The 15,559-nt window shown below is 42.1% G+C and overlaps 2 protein-coding genes across 4 annotated transcripts; both read left to right on the top strand.

The window, feature by feature from the left end:
• The first annotated feature begins 8,065 nt into the window (after positions 1-8,065).
• LOC136533917 (uncharacterized) lies at positions 8,066-12,794 on the top strand. 3 transcript variants are annotated; one of them, XM_066526440.1, is made up of 9 exons: positions 8,066-8,323; positions 9,794-9,954; positions 10,992-11,080; positions 11,161-11,296; positions 11,657-11,731; positions 11,887-12,008; positions 12,111-12,186; positions 12,403-12,462; positions 12,541-12,794. In XM_066526440.1, the coding sequence occupies exons 2-9, from the start codon at positions 9,817-9,819 to the stop codon at positions 12,673-12,675; spliced, it is 831 nt and encodes a 276-aa protein (XP_066382537.1). In that variant the 5' UTR covers positions 8,066-8,323; positions 9,794-9,816; the 3' UTR covers positions 12,676-12,794. The 3 variants fall into 3 exon arrangements, with proteins under 3 accessions (XP_066382537.1, XP_066382535.1, XP_066382536.1); XM_066526438.1 differs by lacking the exon at positions 9,794-9,954 and having other exon boundaries at positions 8,191-8,323; XM_066526439.1 differs by lacking the exon at positions 8,066-8,323 and having other exon boundaries at positions 9,814-9,950.
• LOC136533912 (probable aspartyl protease At4g16563) lies at positions 12,665-15,463 on the top strand. The gene is made up of 2 exons (XM_066526434.1): positions 12,665-12,770; positions 14,309-15,463. Exons 1-2 carry the CDS (start codon positions 12,690-12,692, stop codon positions 15,461-15,463), a joined length of 1,236 nt encoding a protein of 411 aa, XP_066382531.1. The 5' UTR covers positions 12,665-12,689.
• The last annotated feature ends 96 nt before the right edge of the window (positions 15,464-15,559 follow it).

Raw genomic sequence — 15,559 nt, forward strand, 5'->3', positions numbered from 1 at the left:
GCGAAGCCACACTAGGATCCTGCAGCACTGTATCCCCATCGAATAAGGGAAGTAGTTGCTATGATATATCCATGATGGGGTCTACGGGCACCATGCCACACCTAGGACCCTAGTCGGAAATGCGTTCTAACAAGGCTTCTACTGGCTGACCGTAGTAGCCGATGCTGAACAGATTGTACGCACCTATGAAAGGTGTCAATACTATGCTCAACAGACCCACCTGCCAGCCCAAGCACTCTAAATGATCCCCATCATGTGACCGTTCATAGTCTAGGGGCCTGATATGTTCGGACCTCTCAAGAGAGCGCCCAGGGGCTATACGCACTTGCTTGTCGTCAGAGACAAGTTTACAAAGTGGATAGAGGCTCGATCGATCTCTGTAATCAAGTCTGAGCAAGCCATGCTATTTTTCCTTCACATCGTCCATCGCTTTGGAGTCCCAAACTCCATTATTACAGACAACAGCACATAGTTCACTAGGAAAAAGTTCCTTCGATTCTATGATGAATACCACATCCGTGTCGATTGGGCCACCATGGTGCACCTCCGCATGAACAGGTAGGTCGAGCACACGAACGACATGGTCCTACAAGGCCTCAAGCCTAGGATCTTTAACCGGTTGAACAAGTTTGGTGGACGATGGGTCACGGAGCTCCCCATGGTGCTCTGGAGCCTGAGGATGACCCCTAGCTAGGCCACCGGCTACACACCCTTCTTCATGGTCTATAGTTCTAATGCTATCCTCCTGACAGACCTCGACTATGGAGCGCCGAGGGTTAGGGCGTAAGACGAGTAGGGAGCCGAGGCATCCCTCGAAGGTGCCATGGATTAGCTTGATGAAGCGCGCGATGTTGCCCTCCTCCACTCGACCAAGTACCCACAAGCATTGCACTGGTACCACAGCCATCGGGTGTGGGGTCAGGCCTTAAACATCGGGGACCTGGTGCTCCACCTCATCCAGAGCAATAAGAACCGCCACAAGCTCTCTCCGCTGTGGGAGGGATTGTACATCGTCGCGGAGGTGCTTCGACCGGGCACCTACAAGTTCATGGCCATCGACGGTGAGGTCTTCATCAACGCATGAAACATCAAGCAGCTATGTCACTTTTACCCCTAACCTATGTGCGTACTTATGAAAATTAAGAATGACATTTCTGAAATAAAAAACACTTTCTCTTATCGATTTTGCTATCGTTTTCTCACTTTAGTGACACCCGACCCCAGCAATGGCAAGGGGTCAGGCCTCACTTAGAGGCTGATAAGAGTATATCTGTTGACCCTCTCCTATATTAAGATCTAGAAGCAAGGGTTGCGGAAACAAACACTGAGTAAAACTGGTTGGACTACAAGAAACCTATGCCCCAGCAGCTACAGCATTTTTGCTCACCAGCGTGATCAGAGTTTTTTCGTCCATACCTCAAGCTTTATAGCCTTAACAACGGAAAGGGTTGAAACATATTAACCTTTTTATATGAAAAAAGGGAGAAGACCCAAAAGTCTATTTGTCCATAACAAAAGTTAAGAACTTGACCACTTATTACAAGTTCGCCATCTGGCCTATCTAACTAACTAATTCTTTGGGGGATGATCACATCCTCTATCTTGGCAGATAAGTCCTACGCCAGAGGGGTTACTTCCTTCTTGATGTTCTCTAGCTTGGTGTCAGAGTAGATGGGCACGAAGCCCTGGTTCATCATCGCCAGATGGATGTTCTCGTAATGAGAATGGGCAATCATAAATGATCGGTGAACGCCGAAGCGAAGCGCATCCCTCATGATCTCACACGCTCGATTTGTAATCTAGATGGCATGAACTGCCCACAAGCATGTCTCCTGCTCCGGGGCTAGTTCACGGTCGTCAAAGACCAGCTGGATGGTGACACACAGGGAATCATGCTCATCGCTCTCCTTTAGGACAGAGGCCTTCACCTTGTCGAAATCCTTCTCTAGGCCATGGCTCTTCATCACCTCCACGCCATGTCACATCGCCTCTCCAAGAAACATGCACATGCCACCTCTGGCAGCTCCCTCAAAGGACGCGCCGGATGACGGTTTGCCCCATTCGATGGGCCAAGAACCATCATAGGTAAGGAGGGATACAGAGCTGAAAATGCTCCTATGGCCCATTCAGGCCCAAGAGGTCAAAGGTTAGCCCACCGACGGGTTCGTAACCGCTCTGGGGCACCTTTAGAGTGAGGGGTGGAAAGAGATGGGCCCGCTAGCAGCTAGTACCCGAGCGCACGAGCGCCATAGGCACTCCGGCCCACGTTCAAGTCTTGGTCGATTCCCAGTCCATGGTTTTTCCTTGAAGAAAGGTAGCAAACCCTTGGGACCAATCGAATGGACCCAAGAACTATATGGATTGGCCGTCAAGAATCTAGAGTCAGACACCAGCTGACTCATGCCAAACCCCCATGAATGGAAAGCTAGGGCCCTACTCAGACTAGCCCATTAATAGCTCACCAAGCACCATGATTTGTCCATCGAGGAAAACATGGCATGGCTCAGCCCCTCTGTTTTATCGAAAAAACGCTTGAGGGAAGACGATCGCAAGACAAGTTGACCCGTCGACTGGACCCTTCCTACGCGCGGGAGCTCGAGAGAAGTTGGACTCGCAAGGAGACCGAATACGTGGTCGCATGATGATGGTGGATCAATCGGATCCTAGGGAGGGATCAGAATCAAGAGAAATCTTTTCCACCCCCCGAATCTCATAGCTACATGTTCCGGAGGAGTCCGATCGTAGCAGAAGGGAATCGCAACCCACAAAGGCACCCTGCGGGAAGCAGAAGATCAAAGCCCTCAAAGTCCCTCCATCTAAAAAAGCCTATGAAGGAGTATCCTACTCCTCTGCAGGCTCGGGGGCTACTATCGAGTATTAATATTAGGGATACCCAAAGAAGGGATCTGAGGACCACGGACGATGACTCACCTATATAATCAAGGATGTACTTTAGTCTTGACCGACCCCGAAGGGACGATCTCCATCTCGCCCACCCTAAGGGCATGGGCCTCATGTCGCCCGACCCTAAGGGAACGAGAGCCATCTCGCCCGACCCTGAGAGTATGGGCTCCATCTTGCCCAACCCTGAGGGCATGGGCCCTATGTCACCTGACCCTAAGGGTACGGGAGCCATCTTGCCTGACCCTGAGGGCGTAGGCTCTATCTTGCTTGACCCCTGGGGTACGGGCTTCGTCTCACCCGACGGGGACCCATATCGCCTCCAACCACTATGGGTCTAAGAGTACGGCCCTAGGGTCAAAATTCTGACATCGGGAGGGAAGCGGGCATGTCTCAACATGACTGGGGGTTCACATCGCCAACAGTGATAGGTGCGTGGTTGTTGTGCTGCCTACTCTCCGTACGGCCGTTGACAGGCATGTCGATTCACCACGCTGTCTATCAAGATGAGATGGGATGCCATGACCAGTTGATGACACAAGGGCTTGGCACCAGTGGTGAATAGAAGCCCGATGTGGAGCTATCCCCGTCACCATCTATAGCGTCGACAGACCTGTATGAAAGAGAAGGACCCAACGGCCCTAGAGGCCTTCTTCTCTCTCATTTTTCTCCTTCTTTCTCTCTATAGCCTATGCCTTCCCCTTCACCTACAAAAGGGAAAGCAGGACACCCCAAGAAGAGATAGAGCTAACGAGCACACGGCTGAACAAGCTCAGCAAGACTCAACTCAATTTGATCTTTTCACCAGAGACTTGGGAACTTCTCCCTCTCTCGCTCGTTTGTAACCCCAAATACAAACCAATGCTGGTAACATGAGCAGCAACAGACTAGACGTAGGGACATTCTACCCGAACCAGTATAAATCCTTGTGTCCTCTGAGTACACCATCCGGGCCAGACGCGCATATACAAATTTACTAGCCGGTGATCCAAAACACCAACACTAAGTATCTAATACTTTAGCCCAGAAACTAGAAGTTTATGTCCTACCATGAATCCATTGTTGTACACTGAATAGTATACTGGATATATGAATTTCATGCCATAATCATTGAATACTAAGAGTATGATTGAATTCTATGGAACATTTGAAATGATTATTCATAGATGCATGAAGCTTATTACTACTTGAAGTAATTATGGCATAAAAAGGGGGAGGAATTTTGGGTAAAGGCATAAGAAAATATGGGTAATATATATTTAATAGGCATAACCTTCCTAAATTTATCTTTAAGTGCATGTATTAGGACTTGAAGTCCTAACCGCGTCCTCTTCGACCGAGTTAACTTTCTCTACATTGCTTGAAATTGCAAGTAAGCTTGTAGCTTTGTATTTTGTTGTTATCTTACGTTAGATTGAATACCAACATTCTACGTTACACATGAATGTGTATCACTATGTTGTGCTCTCGTTGAGCTACAACTTCTCCACTCTTGCATGAGTATTAGCATAGAAGCTATATTCATAGCTTGTAGCTACTACATTTTCTCCTCATAATTAAATTGGCTAGCTAGCATGCTAGTTCTCATTGAACTAAGAAATATTTTACTTTCAATGTGTTGCATGCATAAGCAATACATTGGTCTATGGCCAAGTAGACTAAGATCAGAGGGAGTCGGTTAATCTAAAATTAGCTAAATGGAGAAGTGGCCCAATTGATGGGATGCATAATTGTGGAATTAAGATAGTGGATTACACACTTAGATGATTTGGGATTTTTTAAGAAAAGGCATTTCGGGAATTTTGTATTAATGGCAATTAGAAATTTCTAGAAGAAATTCCATGTGATTTTGAATGTTGCGTATTATATACATTTGAAGTATATGGTCCATTTTTTATGTATGAGTAATTGGATCATTTTTTCTAACAATAAAGAAGCTAAACAATAAAATGGTTTTTTTAACCATGATATGTGCAAATCAGGGGGAGAACATCCTGAGTTTGTAAAAATGCTGAACATTCTTAAGTGCAGTTTATGTATTCTAGCTCGTTGCATTTAGTGAATAATAACCCCCATGTAAAAATATGTGCATGAATATTTCCCATAAAACTACATCATAACATACACAAATGGGCCTCCACTTATAGTTGGAGATACATGAATTTGAATTATTTTAAGCCCATGATAGAGGATATCTTTTGAAGTATGCTATTAAAGATCTAATATTGGCATTAGGGGGAGAGAAAGCCTATGTTGAATGCCAAATATTATTTTCATAGAAGGAAAATGGTCTTAAGAGAAAAAATATTCCTTGAAGCTTGAAGCAGGAATAATATCACGCACTAAATCAAACAATAGTTTGACTAATGCTCTTGTAAAGCATGAAGTGGAGCATATGCCAGATATTTTTGAAAATGAGAGGAGTAACTTGAAGTTATAAACCAGAAGTTGTGTTTACTAGTAGTAAACTAAATGTTGTATACTATCAAGCTCAAATCTACAGGGACGCCTGTGGATTCTAGTTTAGTGTGATTTGTTGGATAGAAATAAAATGAAACTCCTCCATTCTCATGAAGAGAACATCTCATTAAGAAGGTTAAGCACCTCATGAAGAGGATCATCATTAAGATGAAATCTAACACACTAAGCGTGCGCATCGTTAGTGTTGGGTATGTAGAACCACAAATCATCTCTTGTTTGGGAAATAACAAAGAGACAGAATAATCTCATATTATGAGAATATTGGGAGAAAATAATAGTTGTCAACAACGTTACCTCTATAATTACAAATGTTTCTCTTATGAGAACCCGGATAAAAAACAAAGTCCATGGCAAAATCGCCTATAGCGATTATATGGGGTCAATGAAGAAAGCAATTGAGGTTGAATCTCCTACTCAGAAGAAATAAATGTTCTGCTATATATCTCTGGCAAATGAAATGAATGAATATTAAATATGCAGTTAATAAGTGGATTATGAATATCCATATAGTTCCTGAAGAATATAAATCGTAACATATGGAAATTAAATCTCATATAAAGTATTAAGACGTCTAAGATATAATATATTCCTCAATGAATATTGAAGTCTTAAGAAGAGCATGTTCTAGAAGGAATAGTCATCGAATGACTTTATAGTGAATAACACTATCTCAGTGTGTATATAACATAATAATCTCTCATGTAGTAGAGAATATATCTTATAGAAGAGAAATGTTATTCACTAAGAATGAGAACATCCTTGAAGGATTTAATCCATGAAGGATTTACCAATCAATTCTTGAAAAGCATCATTAATTCCTGAAGTGAAGTGAATGTAGACCCGAGAAAAAGAAAACGAGGAATCCTAAATACCATGAAGGTGTCATACAAACACTCAGAAAGTGCATATTGAAAGGCTAGCAATGAATTGATGATATCCTCTAAATACCATAGAAGGTATGAGAATATTGGTGATTTTGGTAATTGAATTATCCCCTAAATGCCAAATGTAAGATTGGATTTATTATTTAATAATACAATCTAAATCCTGAAGATTTGTAGAACATATAATATAAAAATCCACTAAGGAAGAATTGTAACTATTCAAACTCTAGTATGAGATTTGATGCACTATCTTGAAGATATTTAATATTGTAACTTATTTACTCCTATAGTCCCTTGAAGGATAAAATTTATTTGTTTTGCACAACTAATAAGTGGTTATTATGCATGAAGCATATTGCTCTTCTTTATACCCATACAATTCATAGAAGAATTATGAGCTAACTTTTTGAAAGATATAGTATTATGGTATTGCATACCATTAATTAAGTACATATTTATGTAAAGTGTGATTTGAACAATAAAGTTCAAAATTTGGCTTTATGAGGGGAGCATATTTTTATTGAATCTACCTTAAAGGTAAACTACTAGAATTACAAAGATCAAGTAGATTATATATTTACTAAAATACTAAAGTTTATGTATAGATCATGAAGATCAATATCTATTCATGAAGAATAGAATATCCTGAAGAATACATGACCAAGAAGGTTAAATGTTGTACTCTTTTTCACTATGTAAGTTTTTACTAGAAGGTTTCTCACATAAGGTTTTTAATAAGACAACATGTGCAAAGCAATTAACGAATGTAATGTACTCTTTTCTCCAAGAACCGTTTTTTCCCACTAGATTTTCGGATGAAGTTTTTAACGAGACATGTGCATATCGTGGTAATCGCCCAAAGGAAAGTGTTGTAAAATATACGGACTCTATCCTAGAAGGAAAAGAGAAGAAGGAATCCTAATCCTAGTCCGTTTGCATGTGGGCTCTTACCAAACTCTTAGACCTTGGCAGTACTGTATATATGTGGGAGCTCTATATTGTAAATTATCAATATTGAGAGAAATAAAGAATAGTCTCTCTATCCTTTGTGTTTGTGTTCTACTTTCATATACTGTGTTGATCGTGAGAGACGGAGAGAGAAATGTCCTAACCACTGGCAACATATTTTATAACATTTTAAGGAGCATGTGCTGAGTTGAGGAAGCATCTAGTCCCTCAGTCTCCAAAAGAGTTCATAGTTTGTATGGCAAGAAGACAATTAATTAAAATTTATGGTACCAAATAAGTATCATTAGATTAATAATACAATATATTTATATATATTGAAATATATTTAAAGACATAAATATTCATATTATATTTTATAAATTTTATCAAATTTAATTCTTTTGGACTTAATCAAAACCTAGAAGTGTGCTCTTTTTAGAACTAGGGAGTAAAGTCTAACATAGGTCATTATTGTTTGGAACCACTCATGAAAATTTGGAAGGTTGATTGTGATTGCTTTTACATTTTTATACAATACTCCATCCATTCTCAGTTATAAGATGTTTTGTTTTTTCTAGATACATTAAATTTATTATATGTTCAACATAATGTACACTTAATTTATATTAAAAAAACTATGTATAAAAAAAGCTAAAATATTTTATAATTTAGACTAGAGAGAGTAATATACTAGTATGTACATCCTCGCAAAAAAAAACTTGTACCAATACGTGTAGATCGTATGTGTATGATTGAAGTACGGCACGTTTGCTGTCACATTTGCCTTTTGCCTTTGTGTTTTCTTTTTCTTCAATAATCTCCTTTGCCCTGGGCTTTTCCCTGCCCTTTGCATCTTCTAGCACGTTCTCCAATCTCCATCCTCTGCACGCCCCCATCCTCTAGCCTGATTAACCACCCTTCCAAGAAACAAGCACAGGGACAAAAGCCACTGAAGCAATCATCAACAAATCAGCATCCTCCAACTCCAGGCTCCAATCCAACCGAGTATCCAATCCGGTTGCTTCTTCTCCGACGCAACCCCAGACTCGCGGCAACCGCCAGTAGGCCGTACCTCCCTCTTTCGCAACCGCCGCCACGGCCACGCGCAGGTAACGGTCGGTGCCATTCTCGTCCCATCCTTCCCGACCTTTTCTCCCGGCTTCTCCGCTTGTTCGGCTGCTTTCGCCTGGTGCTGGTAGATTGGGTGCTTCGGCTTCGTCTGATCCAGCGGCGTTACAGGATCCCCGCGGTGTATTCCGCTGTGGGTTTCGATTATTGATTGGTAGTTTTGTCAACCATCTGGAAGTACAGTGGGTGCTAGATTGCTAGAGATATTTAGTTTTCTTTGCGCTTCGATCTTAGTTTTTGTATAAAGTTCTAGTTTTTCGGCGCTTCCAGTCCATGTGGAATGCAACGGGGGATTGATATCATGTAGTTGGCTGTAACAGTATGCATTTGTTATTGTTTTGTGTTATTTGCACTGGCTCCTGTGTGAAATTCAAGATACATGCTATTAAAAGGATATACTCCCTCCATTCTAAGTTGTAGCTCGCTTAGCTTTTTCATAAGTCAAATTTGTCTAACTTTTGCCAAGTTTATTATTGAGTTGCATGCACGGACCAGTTCAACCCAAAAGTTTAAGCTCTTAAGGAAAGGTGAACAATTCACTTATATATTTCAACACTCCCCCTCACATGCACGCTCCCTCATGCCTCAATCGTGGAAATAAGAGTCGTTCACAATTATTTTATTTAATTACGCCTGTTAGGATTTGAACTCGAGACTTCTAGCTTTGATAATTGTGCATTTATTTGAACTGGTAGGCGTTAATATATTGTTCTTAGGACATACTAAAGTGAACTGTAATTTGGATCTGAACTGAGGGAATATCTGAAAATGATATCGGTGAATGGTGAAATTGTCTGGTGGTAGGGCGTCCAATTATTACACCACCAACTGAACCCTGGGTCTCGCAAAAAAGGGGTCTTGCTGAGTGTGTTCCTGGGTGGTCCAGCCTTTGGTCTCTTTTCTCGTCCCTGTGTTGTGATCCTCTTCTTGATGCAATGTCTCAGGGGAGGTCTTTCTCTCTTTCCCCTAGGGATCAAGTTTCCTTTTTAACGTAAAGATGCATAACAGGTGGAAATGCACTAGCTATTGCAAATGAGTGAAAATGGGTGAAGGGGTGCATATCTGGATATATGATATTTTCACGAAAGCACTAGTCACCCATGATGAAAATCCCAATTTTCCTGAAATATGTTTCCTCTTTTTGTGCAATTCCAAGTGGCGGAGCTAGGGCTCGGGCTGCCCTAGCTGCAGCCCTGGCTCCAAGCCAAAAGGCGATGCAAATCCTCTAGAAATTCTACAAATTCCAAAAATATTCAAACAGCTTGATCTTGTATTAATACTTCTGGCTCTGGCAACACCCCATTCCACTGGTTGTTACACACCCAATATTCATACTATCTATGGGACCCTAGATACCATGAGACACTTATTATTCATTCTATTATTCAATTTTGTTTGTTTGTTTTCCTTTCTGTTCTTAATTAACATGCATCTCCTTGACTTATTAATAGGTGTTGACTTGATAGATCAGATCATGGATTTTCCTGTTGACCCAATCATGGCAGCTAAGGCCTATAAGTATAAAGCAGAACTACTTTTTAAGGAATACTTGCTAGCAGATTCATATGTTTTATACACTTCTGTGCTCGTGGGGCTCCTGATGTGCAAGTTGGTACTGTTATTTACTCACTCCGACTTTCATCTGTTAAATTTGATGCTTAATCTTGCAGTGCATTTATGTGGGACCATATTTGTATCTGTAGATGGAAACAAAATACATGTGTAAATTGATAGATCAGCTCAGTTTGTTTGAGTTTCATTTCGAACCTTAGTATTCATTACTTGATAGATCAGCTCAGTAGTTTGTTTGAGTTTCATTTTGAACCTTAATATTCATAACTTGATAGATCAGCTCAGTGGTTTGTTTGAGTTTCATTTCGAACCTTACTGTTCATTATCCAATACATGAATCAGCAAAATACTTTTAAAGATTGTGAAGCCTTTTTTGTGGCAACCTGTGCAAATCTTATTTTTCTGCCTAATCCTTATTTATAGTGGAAAAGAGAAATTAGGTAAGGCTTATAGTTCCTTTCTTTTTCCAGTGTGAAAGGTAGGCTTATAGTTCCTTTCTTTTTCCAGTGTGAAAGGTAGCTATTTTTCTTGAATTTAGCTCAATGTGTTCTAAGCTGTGCATAAATGGGAAACATTTTGAAAAGAAGAATCACATTTTTGAGCTAACACCTAATGCAAAATAATTCTTTGAAAAAAGCATTTGAACATAACAGTACGATGTTCGTTTTCTACGATATGTATGGTAACTGCATATTTTGCATTGTATAAGAGAAAGCAAAATACATGGAAAGTGGATGCAACTTAAGGCAAATGTGGACAACAGTTCAAAAACAAAATGAATTTGAACTATAAGATCTTTTCTAAGGCTCAACCAAGTGGCACAGCTAAGCTAAGAGATGACTCAACTGCATAACACTAGCTGTAGTGTTGTTTTGAAATCTACAAATAAACAGAATCACTGAGAGTTGAAATAACTCACTTGTCTCAACCGTATGATGTTAATACCAGGCATAGTTTCAGAAATTGAATATGCTGATGATACATTCTTCAAGATAATTTTCAGATGATCTGTAACCTCGTATAACATACTAAAGCCCCATCTAATATCTTGATTATTGTTTGTTCTTACTACTTCAGTCCTATGACTTCACACACACAATCAGTTCTGTCTACTTCAAAGGTTATGACTCTCTTACAAAGATGAAAAAAATTGAATGGAACAACAGGTGAGATTAGCATTGCAATTTATCCAGCAGGTTATCTATAAGTTTCTGATGATGCTTGATCTAATCCTTCTCTGTTCCAGAGGAATGTCCACTGTCCATGCAGTATTCATTACAATGATATCAGTATACCTAGTCTTCTTATCAGATTTGTTCTCTGATCAGCTGGATGATCCAGTAACGTTTCGGAGTTCACACCTCTCCAATTTTACATTGGGGGTATGCTATTACTTTGTTGACACTGTTCTAGCAGGCAGGTTTCTTTGTTGACATACTCCATCTGGTCACCAAAACTTACCGTTTAGGACAAGACTTGGTCAAACCTTAAAAACTACAAACATTACTAACTATTATATTATTTAGTTTGGAAGCATGCAAATTATGTGTCGATTTGTTTTCAAAATACTTGCAAAATCTCTTATGTTTGAAATATTTTAAAAATATATAATCTAGAAGAAATTACTGTTCAAAGATATGCATTGAAGACCATGCAAAGTCAAATGTGTCAAGTATTTGTGACCAGAGGGAGTATATTTTATGTTCCCTGGTCTCATATGACTCAGTTCTCCTTTTTACCAGGTCTCTGTTGGGTACTTCATTGCAGATCTTGCAATGATATTTTGGTTCTACCCTTCTCTTGGTGGTATGGAGTATGTAAGTAAACATGCTACATCATGATGTTGCGATGTTTGTTACCTGGCTATCCACCCCCTCTCGTTTCTCGTTTTAACCTAGACATATTGCTCTCATTTGCCCCCTGTAGACTTCATTATCTGCTTGCAACATTTACTCCTGGTATCCTTTGTCAGGTTTTCCACCACATTCTGTGCCTTGTTTGTGCTGTATATTCTATGCTTTCTGGGGAAGGACAGTTATACACATACATGTTTCTCATCTCTGAGACTACCACCCCAGGAATCAACCTACGATGGTAAGTGAATAAATTAGCAGGTCACACAAAATGTTGGTTGGATGTTATCTTTGAATCCATCTAAGCTGTTGTTCTACCTCTGTCTACCTCTGTGTCATCAAGGTTCCTTGATGTTGCTGGAAAGAAAAATTCCAAAGCTTACATCGTCAACGGAGTTGCAATGTTTGTTACTTGGCTGGTAAGTGCCAAAACACTTCACTTGTCATTTTCATTACAATGACACTATGACAGTAGATTTCATCCCTAGCAATCAAGGGTAACAGCTTTAACTGGATGCAAATTTTGTTGGCCTGATCAGTATGGTGCCTTTTTGTTACGGCTGCACATTGGATCTCAAATCTCATTGTATAGTGGTTTGCAGTGTGCTAATGTTGAAAGAAATTTCTTAATGCAGATGGTCAGGATAGTTCTGTTCATCTACTTGTTTTATCACATCCTTACAAATTATGATCAGGTATTTGGTGGTTCTAATGAATTCAGTACACAAATTAGACCACTCATATATTTATCAGTTGGTAACTTTCGTTGACAGGTTAAGCAGATGGACACTTTTGCTTGTGTTCTGATATCTGTTGCCCCCATCATACTATTCACTATGAATGTAATATGGTTTTCCAAGATCGTAAAAGGTCTCAAGAAGACACTTGCCAAAAGGCATGCTGAATAGGGGAATGTGCATACATGTACATCCACGGCCATCCATTCCATCTGTACATTCACTTACAGCTATGTACAAATTTAGTCACTAATGCAGATATGCTGGTAATTCAGCTTTTTCGTTGTGACTGCTCAGCTTGTTTTCTGCATGCTCTATGGTTTTGTGTATATGTTTAGGTCTAACCGTGTGTGCTTAATGTAATTTTAATAGTTCATCGATTTGTAAAGTTAGTGCTTTTATATCGGAAAATTTAGGTTTATGCGATAGCTTCAAATTTTTCACATTCAGATTTCTGAGACCATGGTCAATACCCCCTGTTTCAGTCCCATTTTTTGCCCTTTCCCATTAATTTTGACCATGATGGAGAAAGAAGCTAAGAAAGGCAATGAAGTTATCAACAATAACAAAGCCTTTAGTTACAATCAAATTGGGATAGGCATTAGGCAATAAAGTAAATAGCAGTGGTTCCCTTTTTTAATTAATTTTACCACTTTATTCTTGATATCGTTATTTGAGTCTATTCATTAGTCAGAATTGGTTAGGAACTTGGGATATATTACAAACTGATATAAGGTTCAACACCATTAAAGCTTAAGTCTGTAAACAATGTCTAAGCTGGACATCAAAACCTGAAACCAGGAAAGCTTTTGCAGAAGTTTCTAGTGTGCATATTTTTCATATATTATTAGTCTTGAAATTATAGATACCATCTGTGGGTTCCAACATGGAAAGGAAATACAGAAAGAACATATATTATTCTTGAAATTATAGAGACCATCTGTGGGTTCCAACATGGAACGGAAATACAGAAAGAAATAATTCCAGGATCCCAGAATAGAAGTACATTTCTAGTACAATCAACAAATGCAAGTGTCTGTTGGATTAGCATTGCTCTCTATTAACAAAGACAAATGGACGACACTAAAGGTTGTTGAAGGTGTCAGAGGGGTACTATGAACCCTCCTAGATACCAGCTAATGAGATGCTTGGAAAGTGCCCTCTTGACATCAAAAGTAGTCCCTTTATGTTTTGCTATGTTGGCCATGCATTGCAAAACCTGCTACACAAACAATGAAATAGTTGTTCGAGCTCATCTTTTAATTGCATAATATGGATACATTTGGCTACTGTCCACTACCTGATCATTCATCTTATTTGGCACCAAGTACCCTATATTGATAAATGTAAATTTTCAGCATGACAGGCATCATTGAGAGCCTTTGATCATCAGATAGCATATAGCTGAAGCTAATTTCCAGCCAAGAATGCCATTGAATATTATACTTGCAAGTTCAATATCTTGATTGTGATGAACACAACTTTCTAAGGCTTATAAATAGCCCAAATTCTCCTCTTATGCTGTATCAGACATTCAGACTCACACAATATGCATCCTTTCATTCAGATATACACCATTGTTCTCTGCATCATATCCAGCTTCTTCAGCTGCAATGCAGAAGATACCAGACCACCCCAGACCCAGAGCAGCCTGGTTCTTGGCCTTAGCCATGTCAGATCCCTGTATACCCCATCCATGGCACTAGTGAACTCCACAAGCTATGACTTCTTGGACATCATAGAGCCAGTGACAACATACACAGACGGCTACCTGCTGTCCCTGAACCTTGGCACTCCTCCACAGGTCTTCCAGGTGTACCTGGACACAGGGAGTGATCTCACCTGGGTCCCCTGTGGCAGCAGCAGCTACCAGTGCATGGAGTGTGGGTCCTCCGTGAAGCCGACTCCGACGTTCCTGCCGTCTGAATCCTCGTCGAACACGAGGGACCTCTGCGGGAGCCGCTTCTGCGTCGACGTCCACAGCTCCGACAACAGGTTCGACCCGTGCGCGGCGGCGGGGTGCGCCATCCCCGCCTTCACCGGCGGCCTGTGCCCCAGACCTTGCCCTCCGTTCTCCTACACCTACGGCGGTGGAGGACTGGTCCTCGGCTCCCTCTCCAGGGACTCCGTGACGCTCCATGGGAGCATACACGGCAGCGGCGGCGCCGGCGCTGGCCCTCTCCCCGTGGCCTTCCCTGGCTTCGCCTTCGGCTGCGTGGGCAGCTCCATCCGGGAGCCGCTCGGCATCGCCGGGTTCGGCAGGGGCGCCCTGTCCCTGCCGTCCCAGCTCGGGTTCCTGGGCAAGGGCTTCTCCCACTGCTTCCTCGGCTTCCGGTTCGCGAGGAACCCCAACGTCACCAGCCCGCTGGTGATGGGCGACCTCGCGCTGTCGTCGGCGTCGACGGCCGCCGGCTTCGTCTTCACCCCGATGCTGACGAGCGCCACGTACCCGAACTTCTACTACGTCGGCCTGGACGGTGTCGGCCTAGGAGACGACGGCTCCGGCGGCTCCGCCGCCATGGCCGCACCTCCCAGCCTGAGCGGCATCGACGCGCAGGGCAACGGCGGGGTGCTGGTGGACACCGGGACGACGTACACGCACCTGCCGGACCCGTTCTACGCGTCAGTGCTGGCGTCCCTCATCTCCGCCGCGCCGTACGAGAGGTCCCGCGAGCTGGAGGCGAGGACGGGGTTCGACCTCTGCTTCAAGGTCCCCTGCGCGCGCGCGCCTTGCGCGGACGACGAGCTGCCGCCGATCACCCTCCACCTCACCGGCGGCGCCAGGCTGGCGCTGCCCAAGCTGAGCAGCTACTACCCCGTGACCGCCATCCGGGACTCCGTGGTCGTCAAGTGCCTCCTGTTCCAGAGGATGGAAGACGACGCCGGCGGGCCGGCGGCGGTGCTGGGCAGCTTCCAGATGCAGAACGTGGAGGTCGTGTACGATCTCGCGGTACTGTAATTTGGATCTGAACTGAGGGAATATCTGAAAATGATATCGGTGAATGGTGAAATTGTCTGGTGGTAGGGCGTCCAATTATTACACCACCAACTGAAC

The sequence above is a fragment of the Miscanthus floridulus genome, unplaced genomic scaffold, assembly GCF_019320115.1.
Source record: "Miscanthus floridulus cultivar M001 unplaced genomic scaffold, ASM1932011v1 os_1313_1_2, whole genome shotgun sequence".
NCBI classification, from domain to species: domain Eukaryota; kingdom Viridiplantae; phylum Streptophyta; class Magnoliopsida; order Poales; family Poaceae; genus Miscanthus; species Miscanthus floridulus.